Raw genomic sequence first — 21,666 nt, 5'->3', positions numbered from 1 at the left:
GTAACATACCGTATTGTTGATGCAGCTTATTTTCAGTAAAATTGGAACCTTCCCTTCATGAAGGAAATGATAAATTCTACCATTTTGATGTTCACTGTACTCTGTCAAAGCTGATTCTCATTCGGATATTGAATACTCCTTTACTCAGCCCCTGAGGCTGTCTGTTTGGATGCAGTCCTGCTTTGCACAGATGTTGCAGTGGAAGGAAGCTTCTCTGACCTATTCAGAAACCAAAACTACCCACCGACACCTCCTCTTTGATTAGAAAGGAACTAATTATCACTATTTTATATCATTTGTGGCGGACCTGTTTCCTTATAACATGATGCCCATTTTTGACAGTGGAGGGAAAAAATATGGAGGGGACTTGGATTAAAGAGAAGCAAAGGAATAGAGTTTGAAATAAGGATGAGCAACCTTAACTGGCAGGAAGATTAAAAAATGGGTGTTTCCTCAATGGTGCTTCACTAAGCAAAATATATTCAGAATTTGACAGAGGGAAGGATGGAAGAGCTCACTGCTATGCATTTTGGAAAGTGACTCAAGGCAGAAAGTGTTTCTGTAACAAGCTCATTGTTGTAATGACTTTGTTTCTGACTTTTGCGGTAATGCTATCCAAAATAAATATTCAGCTATAAGAAGGAGTTCCAGTTTTAACTAACAGCAACTACTAAAATGTATTTGAACATCAAATACACCAGGCTTTCTCATGCACTGTGTAAGTGCAAGATAAATCTGGCATTACCACAGTTATTTTACATCTGACAGTAGGGCTACAGACTTATTAAATATTTCTTTTTTTTAAGACTTTTCATATAAAATGATAAAATAAGTCTAAACCATTTTTTAAATTTGGAATAAAACCACTGCTGCAAGTGTTTTTGTTTTTATTTTTTAAGAGGAGAGAAAATAGAAAACCTATTGACATACCTTAGTATTTTGTTGAACAGGTAAACAAAAAAATAAGAACAAGATCTAGCTATTATCTACCTGAATGGAGCTTAGGCATTTAAAACTATATTCTCCACCTGGCTTCAGCATCTCTCCCACTCTTTCTCACTCCCTCTCTCTCTCTCTCTCAAAATAAAAAACAGTAAATAAAAATCTTCAGTTTACAAAACTTTAGTGACACCATTTTACACTGGCAGCTTTTTCTTTCTTTTTTTTAAGTCAGTCTTAAACAAAAAGTAATGGAGGTAATGTTTTCAAAGAGTGAGCTGAAGACAAGGACTTTCAATATTCAGAATCCAGCACGCTAAGCCCATTTTCACTTGGAATGAAGTGTTGCAGCCTTAGAAAAAGTTTAGAAAACCTTTGGAGAAAGCACTAGAAATAGAAAGAAAAAAGTACTCCAGAATGCACTAGTATAGAATGTAACTGTAGGTCAATTTGTGACGGGATGATGTGTGAAATAGGAGAAAGCAGTTTTCCTTCTCTACCAGTATCCATGGCATGTCTCATGTCCCATATGTTACAGTACACTTTTTCTGCCAATCTGACTATGGAAGGGTTCCTGTTGACCTTCGAAAGTGAGAGGTCTGATGCTACCTTTCTTTAAAATGTCTGGAGAGAAAGTTTTAACCTCTGTTTTAGAATTAATGTTCCATGGATGCCTGGCAAGGTAGTTCTGATGATGTGTATCATCTACTTTCACTACCACATGGCATGCAAGGTGAGTGGAATTGGCAGCAGCATGGGGTGCTGCAGAGAAAAAGTATCTTTGTTGGAAGCCACCCTTATATTAGCCATAGCTTAATTATCCTATCACTGTTTTTTCTCTGGTTTTATTTAACTCATAAATAAAATGGGTCAGTTCCCTAGTCCTCAGGGCAAGTGATGCAATATGGCTCATGTCCATGTCTCTAAACTCTTTGTTCTCTAACTGAGGGTGGTCTGATCTCTGGGTTTCAGGAAATGTCCCTGACTTGTGCTGTCTCCTAAACTACGCCTGGGGCTCTGCATGGCCACCAAGCAAGAAGAAAACAAACACAGCAGATGACTGTGGGACAGTGGTTGAGACTGCAGCCTATTACTGCTTAGTTTAGCCATTCTCTATTCCCTTGTTTCTCTTTCATGGCTGTTTCCTGCCTCTTGAGTATTAAGGAATATGACTCATTAATGAATATTGTTCTGGGATACCCAAGTGGTGTAAATGCAGTCATCAAGGACTGCCATTCAGACTTTAAATGTGTCTTTGTTTCTTGAAGAGGTGATCAAACACCACCGTGCTCAGTGCTCACACACACAGGCAGAGCTCATACACTCAGTCACACAGCTGCAATCACTCAGATGCTGCCACCACAGACATGGGGCTCTGGTACCCCTGCAGCTGCTGTACGCAGCGTCCCAAGCACTCGTGATACATCCTTCCACTTCATGACTGCGTGCTGCTTTTTCATATGACTTCGCTTCAGGGTGTGCAGAACAGCGATACCAAGCTCTTTCCTGGATGTAGTCCCAATAATTGTTTGTTAAAGTAGCTTGGATCAAGTAGGAGTGAATGTTTTCCAAAGGGAATTGTGTCAGACAGCTTTTTTTCCTTGGCACAGAGCAGAACGGAGTTCTTTTCTGTCCTCTAAGTCTTGAAGAGCAAACCTCCACGCAAGCAGCGTGGTTTCCTCCCTTTTCTGCGTAGCATTGAATTCTCTCCCTCAAGGCATGCATCTTTCCCTCCATCCAACCTTCCTTCCCTTGCAGCTCCAAGCAGCACGGATCTCAGCTTTCCTCCTGAAGTGGAACAGAGCCTGACTTTCCCACCAGCATAGAGCAGAGCAGCTTTCCATTGGTGCCTTTTATCAGTTAGTTTTCAGTCCCACTTCTTGTGTGAGTGAGATACATATTTAGCAGCTTTAGTAACATATCTGATCTGTTAAAATACATAAAAAGTAAGAATACCAGTATTTGGGAGCACTGGGACTGTAATGTTATCTTTCATACATAGAGAGCATATTGTACTGGCTAACTAAATGCCCTTGTTTTCACCGAGGCTCTGCAAAAAAGTACCCATGTTTGGAGGCTGTGCGAGAGTCATCTGAATATTCATCCAAAGCACAATGTGTAGGCACAGAAGTGGAATAACAGGCTTGAGTATTTGAAGGACCTCGGTGTGTTTGCCAGTGGGCCAGACTTACACATATCCCTTCTGTTTGCTATTGAACTTTACTGTAGCTCATAAAGTATTTTGATAGCATATTTTCACAGCCTGAGTTCAGATTATGCCATGATAAAAAATATTGGTCGTAAGAGTTACAATCTGGAACAGAGCTCAGCAGAGAATTACTCTTAGCCTGACAGTGCTACTCCCAATAAACTAAGAATTGTCTAATGCATCTAGTGCGCTACAATATTTCTCATCCCAACTCAGACTAGTACAACTATTGAATGTACTTTAGTTGCTTTTATTTCCAGTGTTCCTTTCATTGTCTGGTTGCATATAAAAAAAAAAAAGTAAAAGTGAATATAGCTTAATAATGCTGCAACTTTTTTGTGCACTGCGTTCTGATGTCTTGCAGACAAACAATTATCTATAGATTGCAAAACACAGCTTTAAGAAGTCTGAAAATACCTTCATGGTTGTCACTTGTGGCTGTGGCAACTACTTACAGTAGTTATAATGACCCAGAGTGTTGATTGAAGAGATAACTGTAAATCTATTACTTGAATGAAAGTGAAATTAATGGAGAAAGGATTGTCCCATCTCTACTCTGTTCTTTTGTTTATGTCTGCAACTGAAATCTTTGCTTCTTCTAAAGACAATCCTCTGCCTTGTACTAGCAGTATCGCAGTGAGGTAACTAATTACCTCATAACTCCAGAAGGTAAATGGTTAAGTTTGTGAGTAAACCCAGAGCAGTCTTAGAGTTTTGTTCCAGGTAGAAAAAGGAAGATATCTGCCTCAATTAGAGAAGAGTTATTCTGGAAGAAACTTGTAACTTTTGGATTGTCGCACTCATTTATTTTTGTACTTTTATAATTTCTGCTACAGATTGACAGGAAGAGTAGGTTTTCTGCCTAGACGTTGCTGATGAAAGAAACAGTAAAAAAATAACATTTTAATTTTTTAGGTGAGAATGGAAGCTCCAGGTCTCCTGATTTGAACTTAAATCTGTCATCTCTCTGCCAGTATTTGCAGAGGAAACACAGAACAGTCAAGCATTACCCTCTGCTCATGGATGATGCCACTTGTTAGGACTTCAGATGGACTTCACTCCCTAAATGTTGATCTCATTTGTGACTTTACATTAATTAATTTCATGGGGCAGTATTTCTTACTAAACACTTAAGAGACAGATGAGCTGTCCTGAGAATTCAACTGATTCCACTTGCTTCTTGCCAGTCTCTCCTCCACAAAGAATTCTTCCTTTGATATTTTAGGTTATTTTAGCTGTGGGGTCACTAAGCCAAGGTAAAACCCTAATGTTCTCCAGAGAGTGAATAGCAGCTGTCCCCTGGAATCCTCCAGGCTCTACCTGGCATCCATACAGCACCAATACAGAATATTTTGTGGATGAATTGGCTGTGTCCAACAATCTCAGCCTCATGCATAGAGTGTTGTTAGGTTTGGGTTTTTTTCCCACACTTCTAATACTTCACTGTCATTAATATTCCACAGAATCACAGAATCACAGAATCACAGAATCACAGAATGGCCAGGGTTGGAAGGGACCTCAAAGATCATGAATCTCCAACCCCCCCTGCCACATGCAGGGCCACTTCCCCATTTAATAATAGACTGGGCTAGTATTCCAATATAAGAAGTTAAACAGGTGGTTGCTGGACTGGACTGTAGAAGAGTACAGTCAATCTCAGCAAGAGCATGAAGCATACAGTATGAAACAGTGAGAGGTTTACACATGGACAGATAAACAGCTGAACAACTCAGGAAACAACAGAAACTTCACCATCTTTCATTTATCAGAGTGACTGTTCTTCACTGTGGTAGTGAGTTCAAATTACCTCATGACTATCAAGAGAAGCATTAAAAGAGAAATGTAAATAACTCAGAGTGTGAATAATGATAGGACAAGGGGAATGGTTTTAAACTAAGACAAGGGAGGTTTAGGTTGGATATTAGGAGGAAGTTTGGCACTCATAGAGTGGTGATGCACTGGAACAGGTTGCCCGAGGAGGCTGTGGATGCCCCATCCCTGGAGGCATTCAAGGCCAGGCTGGATGTGGCTCTGGGCAGCCTGGTTGAGTGGTTGGCGACCCTGCACACAGCAGGGGGGTTGAAACTGGATGATCATTGTGGTTCTTTTCAACCCAGGCCATTCTATGATTCTATGTTTTTTGGGGAAGGATAAGACATTCCTTTAGGGAAAGTCCTGTACATAGAATAGTGATACTGAAAACTTTCAAAAGGCCAGATTAATAAAGAGGAAGCATTCAGTCCCACAAGTGGCATCCTAATCTTTACACAAGTGAGACAGTTGAACTGTTGTATCCAGAAATAGGCTTCAAAGGATGTTTTCCTCTGGAGAGTTCTCAGTGAAGCTCAGATCATCAGAAATGTGGAATTCCCACCTCCCTCAGACCTCCCCACAACTTGCCCTGTGAGGTGCTGGGATGCATAAAGTCAAGTCCGGTGCCCAGAACACAGCAGGTAGGCTATCATTCTGTCTTCACACTTCTGCTAGCTTGTTCCTGGCAGTGTTCAAGGCCAGGTTGGATGGGGCCCTGGACAGCCTGGCGTAGCACTAGATAAGGAAGCTGGTGGCCCTGTCTGTGGTAGGGGGGTTGGAGCTTAATGATCCTTGAGGTCCCTTCCAACCTAAACCATTCTGTGATTCTATGATTCCGCTCTACACTCTTTACTAGCAAACTTTTGGCCCCCTGTAAACTGATTATATTGCAGGGCTGAAGCCTGCTTTGTAAGACAATTTGCTCTGTCATGTTTTAAGCCAGATATATACACAAGCAGCTACTTCCATAAGTGAATGCTTTCTCACCAAACTCAGTTCAGTCTGTGCTCCCTGACCCTGCAATAGTATTATATATATTATATATATTAACATATATTAAAATATATTAATAATTTATATATATATAATTATATATATATAATATTTATTAATATATATTTATAGTTGAATCATATGCAGTTTATGGTTCTGGCTCTTATCTGCGGTAGGGCCCTCTTACCATTTGTATCTGTCCATCTGATTTCTCATTTGAAATTATGGCACTTTGTTTTGAATTTCCTCTGGTTCAATCAGACCATTTATCAACATCATTTTGAATTCTGATCATGTCCTCCGAAGTGCTTATTCTTCCTCTAAACCTGGTGCCAGTTGCTGTTTTGTAAATACATTTGCAGTTCCATCATTCAGTTTGTTAATGAAAAAATTTGAACAGAATTGAGTATACAGTGGCGTATTTTTGAGGTTCTGAGGAAAAAAAAAATCCACTGTGACAATGTAGAGTTCATTTTTTCAAGCAGTTATGCAGTTATGGTTATGTATAGTATGTATAGTTCTTATGTAGAAATAGTGCCAAAAGACTTAATGAAGTAATTGTTTCATTGCTTTTCCTCTTTGTTCTCTACATCAGTTACTCTGTCAGAAGAAATTAAAGTAGTGATACATGATGAATTCTTGACAAACAAATGTTGGCTGCTTCTTGTTGGCACACTGGGATCTTTTGCCTAAGCCATTAGGTGTTACTGCAGTATTAATAATGCTAGCACTTTTTTCTTTAGAATAGTTTGATAACTGTCAAATTTATAGAAGAGATGATAATTTTCTAGTAAAAATTAGACCTTGTGAGGCAATTTCTAAGTTCTTTTCATGAAGATCCTGTTTCAGAAATAGCTGTTGTGACCAACTTCCTTCTCATTTTTGTTTTCCAAGAACATATTTTATTTCAGGCGCAAATCACTAGAAATGTAGTGATACATTTAAATAGAAGTCCAAGTGCTCTGTCAGCCTGAATTTGGGAGACAGCACAAGGTGTACACTGTTTTTCTAATAGGAAATCTCCTGCCTTCTAAAAATAGGCATGTTTTAGTTCTGATTGTTCTGTACTGAAGCAACTGGCTAGATGTCTAATTATTCTAAATATAAAACACAAATAGTGGCAGGCATTCAACCTGTCCTGAAAAATCGTTCCTAGCAGCTATGTGTTCCACGTCTTGGGCACTAGTTCAGAAGTAAGCTGGGTCAGAGGGCCTTTTTCCTTCTGGTTTCTTTGGTGCATTTATATCGATCACTCTGCTGTGTCCTAAAGGGCAAATGATACACAGTGCAGCGTATCCTTTGGAGTCAGGGATCAAATTCATCCCTGGCCAGGATGTGCAACAATAAACGCAGGAAGGAAATGAACTACTTCTGAGAAATGAAGTTGCCTCCAGCACCCTTTCAATTCACACACAGTTAGACGTTGTATTTGTGTATAATTATAATGATTTATTCAAAGATGTTTATTAGTCAAAGGCACAATGTCTAGCTTATCTGATAATTACACAACTGATTAAGTCCATCAATTAGGTTGTTAACGTTGTCAATCTTTTGCATTGAAGTATTAACTTGTGTGGCTTTTCAATGTTTTATTTGTGATCTATGCCATTTTTTGTCAAACTTCAGTTTTTTGAATGTTTCTTTCATGAAAGAGCACGTAGTGATTCTGCTGTGCCTGAATTTCCTTACATGCCTTAATAATTTTTATACTATAGCACTGGCTCTTGTAAAGTGAATTTGAAGAAAAAAGGCTACACCAGCTTTTCTGCACAGCACCATACACTGATGTATGGGCAGGCTCCAAGACCTATTTATTTCTAATCTATAATTTCTATAATTTTCCTCATGTGCACCAGATTCTTAACAATCTGTTATCTCATATTTAGGAAGCTGCCACACCAAAATTCTGAGTGGGAATTACTGCAATTTACAATAGCACGACCAGTAAAATTTACTGTAAAATTTTTCTCCCAGTAGTGAAAGACCACAGAAGGTCATAACACACATTATGTGTTATAGATGTGCATACTGAGAAGTTCAGAAAAGAGATCAAAGCAACACCAAGTTATTGAACTTCTTAATTTCTGAATGCTAAACAGATGATTTATGTCAGCTCAGGTCAAACACCAGGGGACTGGACATCAGTAGGCATCATGAACTGTCTCAGATGTAACTGGAGGTGCCAGCTGTGAAATACCTAAATATAGATCCAAAGCTTGGTAGTTAAATGTCATTTTCCCCTCTGCCACATGTAGCTGTTCATGTACTCAGCACTCCAACCATTTGCTCTTCCTCAGGATTCTGCTCAAAGTACTTTAGTTCTAATAGGAGTTGCATGATGTTTTCTTTCTCAGTATGGTTCTTTTCATTCCCAATAGGTAGCATAAGCCCTTGGGATCTTCTGGTCTGCTTATCTTCCACAAAAGGTGATGATACTAGCTGCATTCAGAGAGATGACTTGAATCAACTGGAGTTATTCCAGAAGGTATGAGATTATGGTATTCTTTGTGGGAGTGAGGGCACATGGGTAGCCCAGTTTTTCAGCACCCACTCACGAAAAGAAATGTATCTGATTCCCCTTTTACACTGCAGCAGAATGATTAAACTGATATAAAACAATTTTTTCAAGTTTCCTCTCTATTGAAAAATACTTTTCACATATCAGCATTTCATTTTATATGATGCCCAGAGATCAAAAGCGATTTTCCATTTATACATAATGTGATATTTTGGATGTAGGGATTTCAATATAAATGGAATTAAAGCTGTTTAGTGCCAAGTTTTGCTCTTCTCTTCTTTATTTTGAACTTCTGCATTTTTGGCCACCTCAGTGTGAGGGTCTGGCAGCAAAAGCATCTACAGAAGTTAGAGGAAATTTAAACAAGCACTCCATTAGAAAAATAAAATTTAGGAATGAGGAGAAACATCTAGCAAATGTAGGCAATATTTTAGAATAATAAAACAAGCAGGAGATAAAGCTGGACTAGTTTAGGCTTCACTGTTTGTGTCACTCCTGAGTTTTATCTAATGCAATTACTGCTTGTAAACACAATTCAGGCACCTCTCCAAACTGTGACTGTACCTACAATGTGTGAGCTGAACCAATGTCACCCTCCAAAGCCTTCGTGGGAGTTCTTTGCTCTGACACAGCAGTCTGCTTACTCATAGTGCAAAGCAGCAGTGATGATAAGATTAATTTATTTGCTTGTTTGTCTGCTTGCTTGTTTGTTTTTTTTTTTTTAATTTGATCATTTTGTGGGTACAATTTAGATTGATTAGATAGGTAAATGCCTGGCCTGTTGGTGAAATATATAAGTGACAAGCTGAGGATATTGTTTGAAAAATGGTGACCAAGTTGTGGACACATTTTGTCTTATGATTCAAGTGAAATAGCACAGATAGTGGTGAGACTCTGATCTGAGAGACTGGGAGAAAAAGAGCTACTTTTGGAAAGCATTTATTTTGGGTATTAAGTACGTGCTGGGAACACTTCTGTGTGTTTGCTGAAGACAGGATGCCTTATCTCACTGTATCCAAAATGTAATTTTTATAGCAGTTCCAGTTTGCTAGAAATACAGATGCTATGATTTCAGATCTCAGATCATAAAACCTCTTGGGCTTCTCCAAAGTGCTTTTTACTCATTCAATGCAATACTACCGTATCTGATCCTTATATAACAATCCTTGCAACACTCTGCCTGTCCAGAAGTTTTGCACATGGATAACTGAGGTATAAGGTGATCAAAGGCATTGTCTAAGTTCCATAAGGAAGACTGCAGCACAGCAGGGACTTAAACCAGATGGCCTGTGTTTCTGGATAACATTAGATTTTGGACTAACACTGCTCACTGCTGACATGTCCATATGACAGCCCAACACAGTTTCTTGTTGCAGAGACTGGATGTGCTTTTGTTATGTTAGCTTACCACAGTGCCCAAACACAGAAATTCTAGAGGCGTAAAAGGTTTCTGTGCACTGAAAAAGCAGGCAAGGAAGGGGTGACAGCTCAGCAACCAGACATAAGAATCATAACTCTGAAATGTTATCGTTTTATGGCCGTGGAGTAAAAGCCCATGTTTGAAATTTGTTATTCCATGTTGCAGAGATGGCAAAATTGTAACACTAACGGGAGTTTTGTGCATGAAGCATTCCTGATAAAATAAGCAGAAAGCCATTGAGGGATCGAGCAAAAAGAAAAAAAAAAAAAAAGAAAAAAAAAAAAAAAACTGTTTAGCTGTTTTCTGAATGAAATAATTAAAGCTTCTCCTTTCATGTACAGGTAAACCTACTTCCAGAAATTCAGTATTTCCTTTGCAGTAAAGAAGGATTGTGCCAGATAACAAAAGCCTTTTCAGGTAACTTAATTTCCTCTAATATATGCATATGGTGAAGATCAATTACTAGTCATCATAGGAAGTCTCTGAAATGAGACCATTATACTTATAATTCCTTTGTATTTTTAGTCAGTAATGCATAGAAGAAGAAAAAATAAAAAGAATAAAATCAATGAAAATGTTACAAGAATGGTAATCAGTTTCTGACAGCACTTAAATACAGACTGTAGTTGAGCAGTATCTTTTCAGTTAAAAACATTGCACTGTTTGACCACTGCATACTACAGGAATAATTTGGCTATAAGTAACTTATTTTTGGACTATTCTATGTTAATATGGTGTATTGGTGTATTGGTGTTTAGACTTCAAAGCTCTGGGTTCAATATGGTATGTTTCTTCAGCTTTATAAAAATGTTGTGGCATGGAGAAAGAGTAGGAGTTGGAGTTTGGTTGCAGTCCAGACATAGTTTACTGATAAAAAGCCTTTGTATATTAAGAGCATCGACCAGAAATGTGTGGAGATCATGGGACAGTTGCCAGAGAATTCTAATTTACTATGGGTGAAATTCAGTTCCAAATAGAAACTGACAAAACTGTTGTGCACCATATTAAGCCTATTTAAATTTTGGAGGGGCACATTCTGTTCTCAGTTAGATCACTAAATATCTAAATATCATCAATGCTATTTTGGATTTTATGATCTATCTTCACTATATAAACTTTACTTGAAAGATTTTTTTTATTTATTTGTTTGTGTTTTGTTTTTTTTTTTTTAATCTAGCAACAACCAACACCACATTTATCCCATTGGTATTTATCTTTGTTTGTCAGAGACATACATTAGATTTGTAGGTCTAATTCCCTTGCCTTGCCTTGCCTTGCATTTTTGTCCTTTTATATATGTCCTAGACTTACTGCAAAGATACACCACACGTCACTGAACCATTTAGAAATTAGGTGTCTTCTGCTCCATTATTCTAGTTTTCCCCTTAAGCCAGTGGAGAGAAAGGGGCACCTTCAAAGACTTCTCCATTTTATCTTAAACTCCATCCTTGAAGTAGGTTGGTTAAATTACACCCTGGAGGCACGTATCACCAATTACCTCTCACAACTCACTGTAAATGGAGCCTAGACAAGCAGCCTAGATTAAATGCCTGACTTTTGGATGCCTGACTAAACTTAGGGTAGATAGTTCCTAATCTAACAACATGTATTTCCCTTTTAATTTTTACTGTTTCATTTAAAGATTGATGAATATTTAAAACCTGTGTGACGAGTTCTCCTTAAAAAACTGTACACAAAATATCCCTTTAAGTCAGACATTTGCTAACTTTCTGATGTGGTAAATTGTCAAAACTGATCATAAGGAACATGCAGTATAATGAATATCTGTCCAGGTCCCACCAGAATTCTTTATAGTGAAATTCTATTACACCGAGTGAGTTTTAAAAATGTCTTCAGTGATGTATATTGCCTTGGGACTCTTGCACTGGAATGCGAATGAGAATGTATATATAAAAAAACAACTGATAAAGTGCTGGTTTTAGACAAACCTGAGAAGATTTCTAAAAATTTGAAAGGAGATAATTACTTGTATAGTAACAGACTGCTTTTAAAAAACACTGGTTACTATCTGGGGAAATGTCACTTGCAGAAGTTTTGTTATTTTAATGCCACAAAACCACAAACAGAAGAGGCACTCACCACACAGAGCTTTCCCTTTAAAATATGCATATTTTCACTGCTGTCCATAAACTGTGGCACAAGCCACTGTGTGTCAGTGGTATGTTAGACTGTTTGGTGTTCTCTCCTCTTTAGGGAAGGGCAATTTGTAAGCATTCAATTCCATATGTGTGCTGCTAGTTCTTTCCTGGCAGAGAAATCTAACCAATGCTGAAGTGCCTTTGAAACGAAGGTAGGTTTGTGAGTTCAGCAGCAGCTTTTCTTCCAGTCCTTCTCAGTCAGTAATAGAGCCTTCTTCTGGCCATCTGCTGAAGTACTGTCAGACTGAAGAAGGCTTGCTACTCATCTCTTAGTTATAATTTTTAAATGACAGCTAAACTAAAATTAATTGCAGTGTTTTAAAGTAGAAAGAAAGTCATCTCTTGATAGAAATCTAGATATCTCCACATCAGCATGTGGCTTAGGGGCTAAGGTAATTTTTCACTGCAAGTATCATGCCACCTGAGAACCAGGGGGAGGGGATCCAGGACACCCAGTAGAGGTGGACAGAGAAACCTTGTCTTTCTGGACCAGCAGCTGGAGGCTCAGGTGGGTATCCTATGAATCCTAGATGGCAATGGCTATCTGTGTTTGGAGAACTAAATCTAGCACTTGGTATCTGAGCTCCCCAAATTGACAGAAGTAAAGTTTAGAGTCAGCACTTTACAAGAGAATATTTAGTTCCAGCATAATTTAGGATTAGCTGAATAGCTTTGCACTGACTGTATAGTCTGCACTGATATCCATGGATGGAAATAGGAATATGGACTCTGGCAGAGAGAGATTCATCTTTGAATAGAACAGACCTCAAGGTGTAAGTGTCTTAATTCAGAGACAAATCCTGTTTGGTATAAATGTAGGTGTGATATCTAACGTACTGTATCTAACTTACCTACAGACGGTGAAATTAGAACTGAATCATTTGATTTCAGTGTAGCAGTTAAGGGTACAAAAAGGCAAAAATTTAAGTAAATATCTATGTAGAACCAGATACTACCAATTTCCTTCTGTTTGTGTGCTATTCTTTTTTTTTTTTTTGACATCCTCTGCAACACTTTTCTTCCCAACAACAGCAAATCTGCCAGTTAATAAGATTTGTTTAATCCTCAATTCTGAAATTATTTGGGGAAAGAACAGTTTTTGTCAATATTTCCTCCAAGTAAGGGTTTGTTTCCTTTCAAATCAGTCACTTATTTTCATCCTTTGAGTCAACAGGACTTCTCTGCAATTCCTGTTGAAAAGGATCATTGGTTTGTTATCACTGTGTGCCCTTTGGTCATCTCCCCAAGGAGTCAACCAATTTCCTATAAAAGTGAAAATACAAAGTTGCTGTAAGAATTAAGTGATCTTATTAAGGACGCAGTAAATCATAGAAAAGAATAGGGGACAGCAAGGAAGAGAGATTGGATGGGGCCCTGGGAAGCCTGGTCTAGCATTAAATAGGGAGGTTGGTGGCCCTGCATGTGGCAGGGGGATTGGAGATTCATGATCCTTGAGATCCCTTCCAACCCTGGCCATTCTGTGATTCTGATTCTGTGAATGTACTGTGACTATGACACCACTGACACTGATAAGCAGTGGGCACTAGAATAAAGGTTATTGTTCTAAGTATGTTATTCTATCTGATTATATTCCTAGACTATTTATTTTAATTTATTGTGTAACTCATTCTGCTAAGCTTTGTGTTTAAGAGAGTATGAACCTCCCCATATTTCCCTATATCAGCTTGGCTGCTGTAAAGGAAAAGAATTACAGAAAATATCAGGTCAGTACTTTTTCTTTCCTTCTTCTCTTTAATGGAAAATCTTTTCATCAGTCTGAAAATTCAAATTTGTTCTAAGCATCTGAGAAAAAAAATTATGGACGCAGGGAAGTCAGATCGAAGGAAGATTAGTTTAGAGGAGAAACTGGGATGTTTATGGTTAAATAGGATTGAAAAAGAGAAGAAGATGAAAGCAGTTGCTGAATGATGGACACATGGCAGTGATTTTTTGATGTGGTATAAGAGTGGTAATGGATCCTAAAATTCAGCACAGAAGGGACTAATAAAGGCTTGCTGCTCAGACTGAGAAGATTGGTTTCATTATTGCTTATACGGTGCATTTGGTTCAGTTTTTAGTCACATGACTGATGTCTGTTTATGAGGAAGTTCTGGCATGGCTACTGAATGACCAAGGAAGTTCTCCTGGCATTTATTTCTTAGGTCAGAAAAAGATGCATCTGTTTCAGAGATCCATGAGTAAAGTTTTCCTGCAAAAAAAAACCTATGAGATTTGAGGCTATTGAGGGATTTCACTTTTTCAGACTCCATGCTTCACCTCACATGGGGGTGGAACTGGGATTGGGCGCCTCCTGGAATTACTGAGAGATGGGAGATCCACAATGTGAACAGAAACCCAATGGCCCACCCTCAGTTTAGGGTACAGCTAAGACATCTTGATGTAAGCACAACAAATACTGTCTTTGACAGGTTTTGCCTACAAAGCAGTGGGAATGTTTTCCTGTTTCTGTAGTGAGCCAGACTAGTCTGTCTTTCCACATAAGCACATCTTGCTTCACCTCATCCAGGGCCCCGCCTGTGCCATGCATAACTCTTTTCTCTACCCATCCAGACCACTGATTCTTTTTGAAGCAATACTTTTTCTGCATGTCTCCCTTCTGGGTTTCTTTTTATTAGTGTCACTAGTGCAGAGATTTTATGAGTGCCTGTGAGCCTTGCATGCTCCCTTGATCACCTTCAGGGCTGGCCAACATTTTTAATCACATAGAAGGTTTGTGGATAGACATGACCCTAATGAAATTGGGTGGGAGGAGAGCCAAGACAGTCCAGCTGTGTGACTGTGCTTTCACTATGTGACATGTTTACTGCCTGGTGCTCACTGAGGAGCACCTCAGCTTCCCTCCCCCCTGCCTGGCCAATCAGCCCTGCTTGTACCTGGTGTCCCTGAGTGACTCTGGCTATGAAGATAAGATGAGTGGAGAAAGCAACAGGAGAGGAAAGCCTTAAAACCCATCACAGTCCTTTATTGCCATCCCCATCATTAGCCAACATCTAGAAACACTCATTGGCAGGGCTGTTTACTTGCTTTTATTTTCTACACTTTGCCTTGGATGGTGTTGCCATCTGATATAATTAATGAGACAGAAAGCAATAGCACCTTTCCCCTTCCTCTGCCACTGTCCTGGGGCCCTCGGAAGCTGATAAAAAATGCTGTCCAGCTGCAGTGAGGCTTTGGTGCTCTGCTTGCAGCTGCTGCAGTTGGCTGTCACCCCTTTGGGTGCTTGCCTTTGGGTCCAGAAAGCCCCACTTAGCCTTCAATCATATATCTTCTACTGTGTTATCAGAATCACAGCCCTAATCACATACCAATCAGCCAGCACATTCACTGAGATACTTTTTACGGTTTTACAACTTATCCATAAACTTATGTTCTGGTATGAAGGCTGCACATAGGAGAAACACTTTCGGAAAATATTGGAAAATCCTTATCTTTTAACTGTGAGGATGTGAGGATGCGTTAGAAATGAAGAAGCAAATGTATTTTATGTGTACTCTGCCAAAATAGAGAAGCAATGAACATAATAAATGATTAATCTGAACTGAAGCTGTGTTTGCTGATGTTTTTAGAGGCAAAAATAAACAAGTATTTTGAAATGCTGTGTTATCATTTGGTTTTCTTTTTAACTCTGAAACTTCACAGGTGCTTTTAGCACAGATTTCAGTGCATTTCAACCCACAGCGTAGATTTCCTTTACATCAAGACCTGCTTTCTTATACTGTTTGTTTCCTACTGTAAGTGCATTTTAGATAGCCATTGCTTAAATTTCCAGAAATTACTAATAATTTGAAGTTTCAAGGCCAGTAGGATAAATAGACGATAGAGAGTGAGATACTGAACCTACAGAAATGTGTCCACCTCAAATGAAGCTTGTAACACATCAAAGTCATCACAAGGGTGTTAAGTATCAAGCAAGAAATCACATTTCTGTGAAAACAATAAAGATTTTGCCAGCACTTCACTGGGGCCAGGACTACTCCTAGCTTCCTTCAAGTGTTCAGTGCCTGCTTTGAGGCACTCCTTTCAAAGTGCACCAGTTGTAAATCCCTAAGTGTTAAAGGCTCACTTTCTTTGACAACCTCAAGGCATAATGTGTGAGCCCTAGGAAAGTACTAATCTTTGTTTCAGAGTCTTTTCATCAGATAGGTCAAATGGATAACAGAAGGCAATTAAATGGAATGGATCTGCTTTCTGTGACAAGCCTGCAATGACCTCAAGTCATGTAAAAGCAGTAGTTCTTCTAAAATCGTCAATTCTCTGAAATCAGCACTGAAAAAAAAAAAAAAAATGCACTTCTAATGGTCATTGCTTTCATGGTTACACAGATTAGAGCAGGTTACTACACATGGCTTAGCAAAAAGAGTATACAGTGGGCTTTGATTAAAATGCCCTACCTGTGCATGTGCTCAGGAGTCTGCCTAAGACTGAATGCTTTTTAAGCATCTCCTGATGCAAAGTCTTTGCAGCTGTTTAACACACCTTAGCAACCTATAAAGCTTGGAAAAGAGCCTAGCTTTAAATATCAGAAGAGGAACAGTTTGTAGCAATGCCGTTTGCCCACTCTTTGATCTCCAGCAGCCCACACCAGTCAGACAGATGGATGATTGCAGCACAAAAAGCAATATGAAGTCATTCTTACCCACTGAGAAGTCATGTCAGAGAGCAAAGCTGAGAGGCAAGCAGAAATGACCTGTATTCGATCCTTTCTGAATATTGTGCTGTATCAAAAAAAAAAAAAAAAAGCTGAAAATAACAGGGGTGACTATTATTACTTCTTTTCCTGTGTCAGAAAATTCAAGATCCTGTTAGAAACAGATTGCCATTATGAAAACTGAGGAATGTGTTCAGAAGATTTCAGATGGAAAGTCTCCCATATGCATCCAGGAGCAGTGTCCTTTTGTGTTCTAAAGTTGTGATGTTTTTCTTGCTTAAAAGGAATTTGGATGAAAAATTGGATGAAAATTGGATGAAGACTGCAAATATTAATGTGCAGAGCTTACAATGTCCTTTATGAAATAAATTAATGATTTGATGATGTTCTCAGAACAAAGCACAGCACTTTCTACGTGCTTCATCCCATCTATAGCCATGTGCTTCATTACACGACCATGGACTTTCAAGGTCACTCAACTGATCTTGAAATGTTTCTAAAAGATCTGACAGTTGATGGGCACTTTAGAAACAAAATGACCTTTTTTTTTTCCCACAGAGACAATGATTTTTGCTGTTTTTTTTTTTCTTCTTCTTCTTTTTTTTTTTCCTGAGTGTATAAAATATAGCCTCTTTGATCTTGAGCAAACTAAAAAATTTAACAAAGAAAACCATATCATAACCCTTCTCGTAACATCAAAGAATTATATAAAGAAAGGATAAAGAGCAGGGCACATTCTTGTTCATCCCACTTTCTTTTTCTTTCAGTTGAGGGATGGTCACTAAATTCAACCAGAGAACTTGTAGTTCAGCCACTGGGATCTTCTGCTGTTGAATCCATTACATTTGCAGATCACCACACGTCCAGACTGACCTATGCATTTCATCTGCCATCTCTGTGCATGGCCATTTACCAGGTCAGGTAAACAATGACCTGGTTGGGTGCCAGGAGGTCTTGATTTGTCCAAAAGTACTTTTAGCTTTTGGTAAACCTTTTGCTCATCCACATGCTGTAACTCTTAAATCAGCTATTCTTTATTGCACATGGGTTGAATCTCATGTTACACTCCAGAAATCTGAGCCAAAGACAAGTGAATAATTTGGGAGCCGGAAATGGGGGAGAGGGAGCAAGAAATCATAGCTGTGTAAACTGTTTGAAAGGCCTCATTAGATACAAACGTAGTTGCTGTCACTGTCATCTGATCTGCTTTTTCTGGTACTTTGAGAGATTGCGGGTGACAGAACAAAATCCACCACCAGTTCATCTAACAAAAGGGCACTTAATTTTTTTGATCTAGAGGTGTTGACTTGCTTTGGTGGTTCTTATACCTCTTGTTCACATATGCTGCCCAGATGTTTTCCAACTCAGATCTATGTTTTACCCATTGCTGTGGTTAGAGGGCTAATGTGTGAATTCAGCTAAGAATTTGTAGTGGCTTCTTTACCCATTGAAATGGACAGAGAACACTCTGGGTAGACCGAGAAGAGACTTCTAAGGTTAAGATTTGTTAAATGGTACTGTTTGGCAATATCTTCAGTGGAACTATTTCAGAGATATCAGGATAAAAGCCTTCTTCAAGCCAGAATTCCAATGATTTATATATTTTTTTTCAAAGTGAAAGTGGGTGTCTGATTTTAAGTCCTTTGCCTTATATTAGATCATCAGAAATGGCAGCAGCAAAATGTACTTTTGGCACTTGAGTTTTCTTCTTCTTTTGATCTTAAAAGCCTGTGCTTTTAGGAAAGGAAAGTAATCTGGACAGGAGACTACAATGCTGGGACTCAAGTAATTTCTAACTTGGTTTCCCAAGCTGGCTGTCACAAATGCTGAGCTTCTCTCATTTCTACTATAAAATGTTGTTGTTAAAAATGTTGGTTATTTACAATCCTTGAAAGGACTGGTTAATTAACAACAGCTTGTTGAGTGATTTCAAGATGGAAAAATATGTCAATTACCACAAATAGTAAAGGCATTGCAGGCTAATTTTCATTGATGATAATGTTGATTAACAAATTCACAACTCCAACAAACACTGTTACTGCTTCTTAGCAGTAGCAAGAGTAATAAGAGTTGCCATGAGAACTGATGCATCTGAGTGTTCACTGCTACTGATGACTTTTTATTATTAGGATAATGATATTCATTGGTTTCTAGAAGATATACCAAATTAAGGAGCTGTCACTCCCTCATTATCTCTGCCTGGTGGTATACTATCATCTATCTCAAGGAGCAAGTGCCTCATGAGATTCTCACTTCCCTTTCTTCTTCTTCCAGCCCCTTTGTAATGAGCTTCCTCCCAGGTGGGTGCTAACAGAAACCCAATAGGCATGCTTAAGGCACCATACAAACAGGATGGTCTGCAGAATGCTGAATAATGTAGGAGCATTGTCCCATTTTTAGATCTCAATAATAACCTACGCTCTGAAGTTCCTTAACCTTCTCTTTTTTGAGAAATGGCAGGATTCCACTTTTTGTCTTATGTCAAGGCATTTTACAGTGATTTATGGCAAACCTAAGGAGCTTCTCCCCGGTGGTTATGATAATTCTAGGACACTTGTTTCATCCGTCTTTATCCATTTTTATTATGAACTGCTACAGTAAAAGCTTCACTGGGTAGTAAAAAATAAATTAATGTCAAAATAATTTGCCAATTTCCGTTAACAGCTAAAATTCTGATTTTAAAGGGGTAAATTTAAACCGGGTAAAGTGAAAGCCTCATCTCATTATTTTTGAACTCTGCTTTGTGAGTTAATACTTGTTACTTGTTTCCTTAGCAACACAATTAAAACAATAATTTAAAAAGGAAAATATCTTCTTTCTTTTCTCTTGAGCAACTGAACAAGGAACAAGCTGAACAGCCCTTCTCTGCTGCCCTGTTCTTATTTTCAGTGAAATATTGGCTTTCTTTTAAAAAAGAAAACTGCATTTCAAAAATCATGCTCTCTCAACATCACTGTCATCGTAACTAAAAAAAAATGCTGAAAAATGTACATCTTTGGCAAAATTTGGTTTCCAGATAATTTGGTGAGAGATTGTTCTTTCTATGGTTCTGTTAATTTTGTTACACAGCTCTGGCTTAATCTGAGTCTGCTATAGGCAGCTTGGTCTCATACACGGTTCTGCCTCCTTTCAGCTGCAGGCTGTAGCTGTCTCAGTAGAACAATATGTCTCTCTCTTTTCTGCAGTATTGATAAGGAATATTTGGATGGCTCTGACAGACTTGACTGGATTTTGTGTTCCTTTGTTACTGTTGCGGTCAATAGACCCCTGTTGCTGATCGGAGGCACGTGAGATTTGCATTCTGGAGTCTATTCTGGATTGTTTCTGATGGATGTACTGCAGGACCATGACATAGGGGATCAGGGCATGGCTCCTAGAGGAGATGTGTCTCCTTTGCCAATGTGAGAAAACATCAGAAAAGGATCTTTGAAGCCAGCCATGCATTGTGGAAGACGTGTACTTGTTTTTATAGTTCTAGTTTTGGCTGAACAGCAAAACTGTATGATGAAAATGTGGGAGTTATTTGCCCTTGCAAATAAATAACTGAAAATTACTGTGGTGGAACATCATAGTCTCTTTACAGGGTAGAAATTGCCATAGTGAAATGCTGTTATTTCTGCACAGAATGGGTATGGAAAGCAAAAGCACTTGGTTAGCTGATTTCTTTCCCTGTGCATGTTTTGAAGCAAGTCTGCTAAATAAATCACTTAATGGGAATTTGCTGGCTCATTCCTCACAGGCAAGTAGGCAGACAGTAGCCTGTTTTATCTATGCACCATCAGCAGACAGGTAGGCACTTACAAAGTCCAGATCAGTTATAATGCATAGTGCAACACAAAGATGTTGATGAGAATATAATCTGAACATGAGGTGCTATATTAATAAGTGCCTGTTTTTTATTAGCGAAGCCTTTACCCCTGCTAAATGGTGCATGTAAGGCAAAGGACAAGATTAATTTTAGATCCACTTGAGGTTGGAAGGCTGAATGGAGCTGATCTGATGAACAGCTGATGAACATAAACAATCAATATGTCATTTTAACAGGAACTGCATGAAAAAAAAAAATAATAATCCTTTTCCTTGAATGGCTGCTCACAGCTCATCATCAGGAATACAAGTTCATTTTTTCTTTCCATTTCATATGCACTGGAGAGTGTGCACATTAAGAGAGAAGCCATACCAATATCTTCACAGCATTAGCACAATACTGTGTGTCATTAAAAAGATAAATGATGAGGTTTGGGAATAATGTGTATAGCTTGACTTTTTCCTGAATATTACTTAAGAGTATGAAATATCTAAAAGTGATGTGAGTTAGTGGTAATGGAAACTACCCAGCATGAAATTACGACATAAAAGCCCTGTGCCTTTTTATAAGCACATCCACTGACATCACATCACAATATTTTGATTACTATTAATATTCACATGTCTCTGTAATCTTGAGGGCTCCAGTATGTCAGTCCTGCTCCATTGCATTCAGCTGGAGAACAAAGCCTGCCATAGATCTCAGGAACCACAAAAGGTAGCCCTGGCTGTCAGCATGGAAACAAAGGTACATTGTTGTCTCCTGAGCTGCTTGATCATTGGGGCAAAGTCTCTTGGTTCTCAAACAAATATATTTCTCATTCAAATTAGTTGTAGTTGTGGGGAGTAGACAGTAGTCTGTGGGAGAAACGCAGGTTTTGGTCTTCTATATTTAGAAATAAAGACTGTGTATTTAGAAGGAAAAGGAAGGGTATGGGTTGTTTTTGTATGCAGCACTCATGCACTCATATAAGAGGACAGCAGCAGCTAAGCTAAGCTAATGAGCTTGCCCCTGGAAGGAGGTGCTTTGTGGATGCAAAGCTCTCTGCTAGAAGTTCCAAAAAGGACATGGTCTAAGCATTTGCTATTGTGTATTTTCTACCTGTTGTTTGTTACACACTTTTTTCCCTAACAGCAGGA

General features: G+C 38.6%; 1 protein-coding gene across 5 annotated transcripts in view; it reads left to right on the top strand.

The window, feature by feature from the left end:
• The window catches only part of CPED1 (cadherin like and PC-esterase domain containing 1), a 144,053-nt gene that overhangs the window by 22,605 nt on the left and 99,782 nt on the right, over positions 1-21,666 (top strand). For 4 of the 5 annotated variants that reach the window (XM_042815426.1, XM_042815428.1, XM_042815427.1 and 1 more), the window contains exons 4-5: positions 8,332-8,438; positions 10,233-10,308. In XM_042815426.1, coding sequence (XP_042671360.1) covers positions 8,332-8,438; positions 10,233-10,308 — 183 coding nt within the window. Of the gene's footprint in view, positions 1-8,331; positions 8,439-10,232; positions 10,309-21,166; positions 21,275-21,666 lie in introns of those variants that run through there. The other variant, XM_042815429.1, reaches the window with a different exon arrangement.

This window comes from Centrocercus urophasianus, unplaced genomic scaffold (genome assembly GCF_019232065.1).
Source record: "Centrocercus urophasianus isolate 14NV4802_14NV808 unplaced genomic scaffold, USGS_Curo_1.0 seq_15, whole genome shotgun sequence".
Taxonomy (NCBI): Eukaryota; Metazoa; Chordata; class Aves; order Galliformes; family Phasianidae; genus Centrocercus; species Centrocercus urophasianus.
This window is presented reverse-complemented; position numbering and strand designations above follow the sequence as displayed.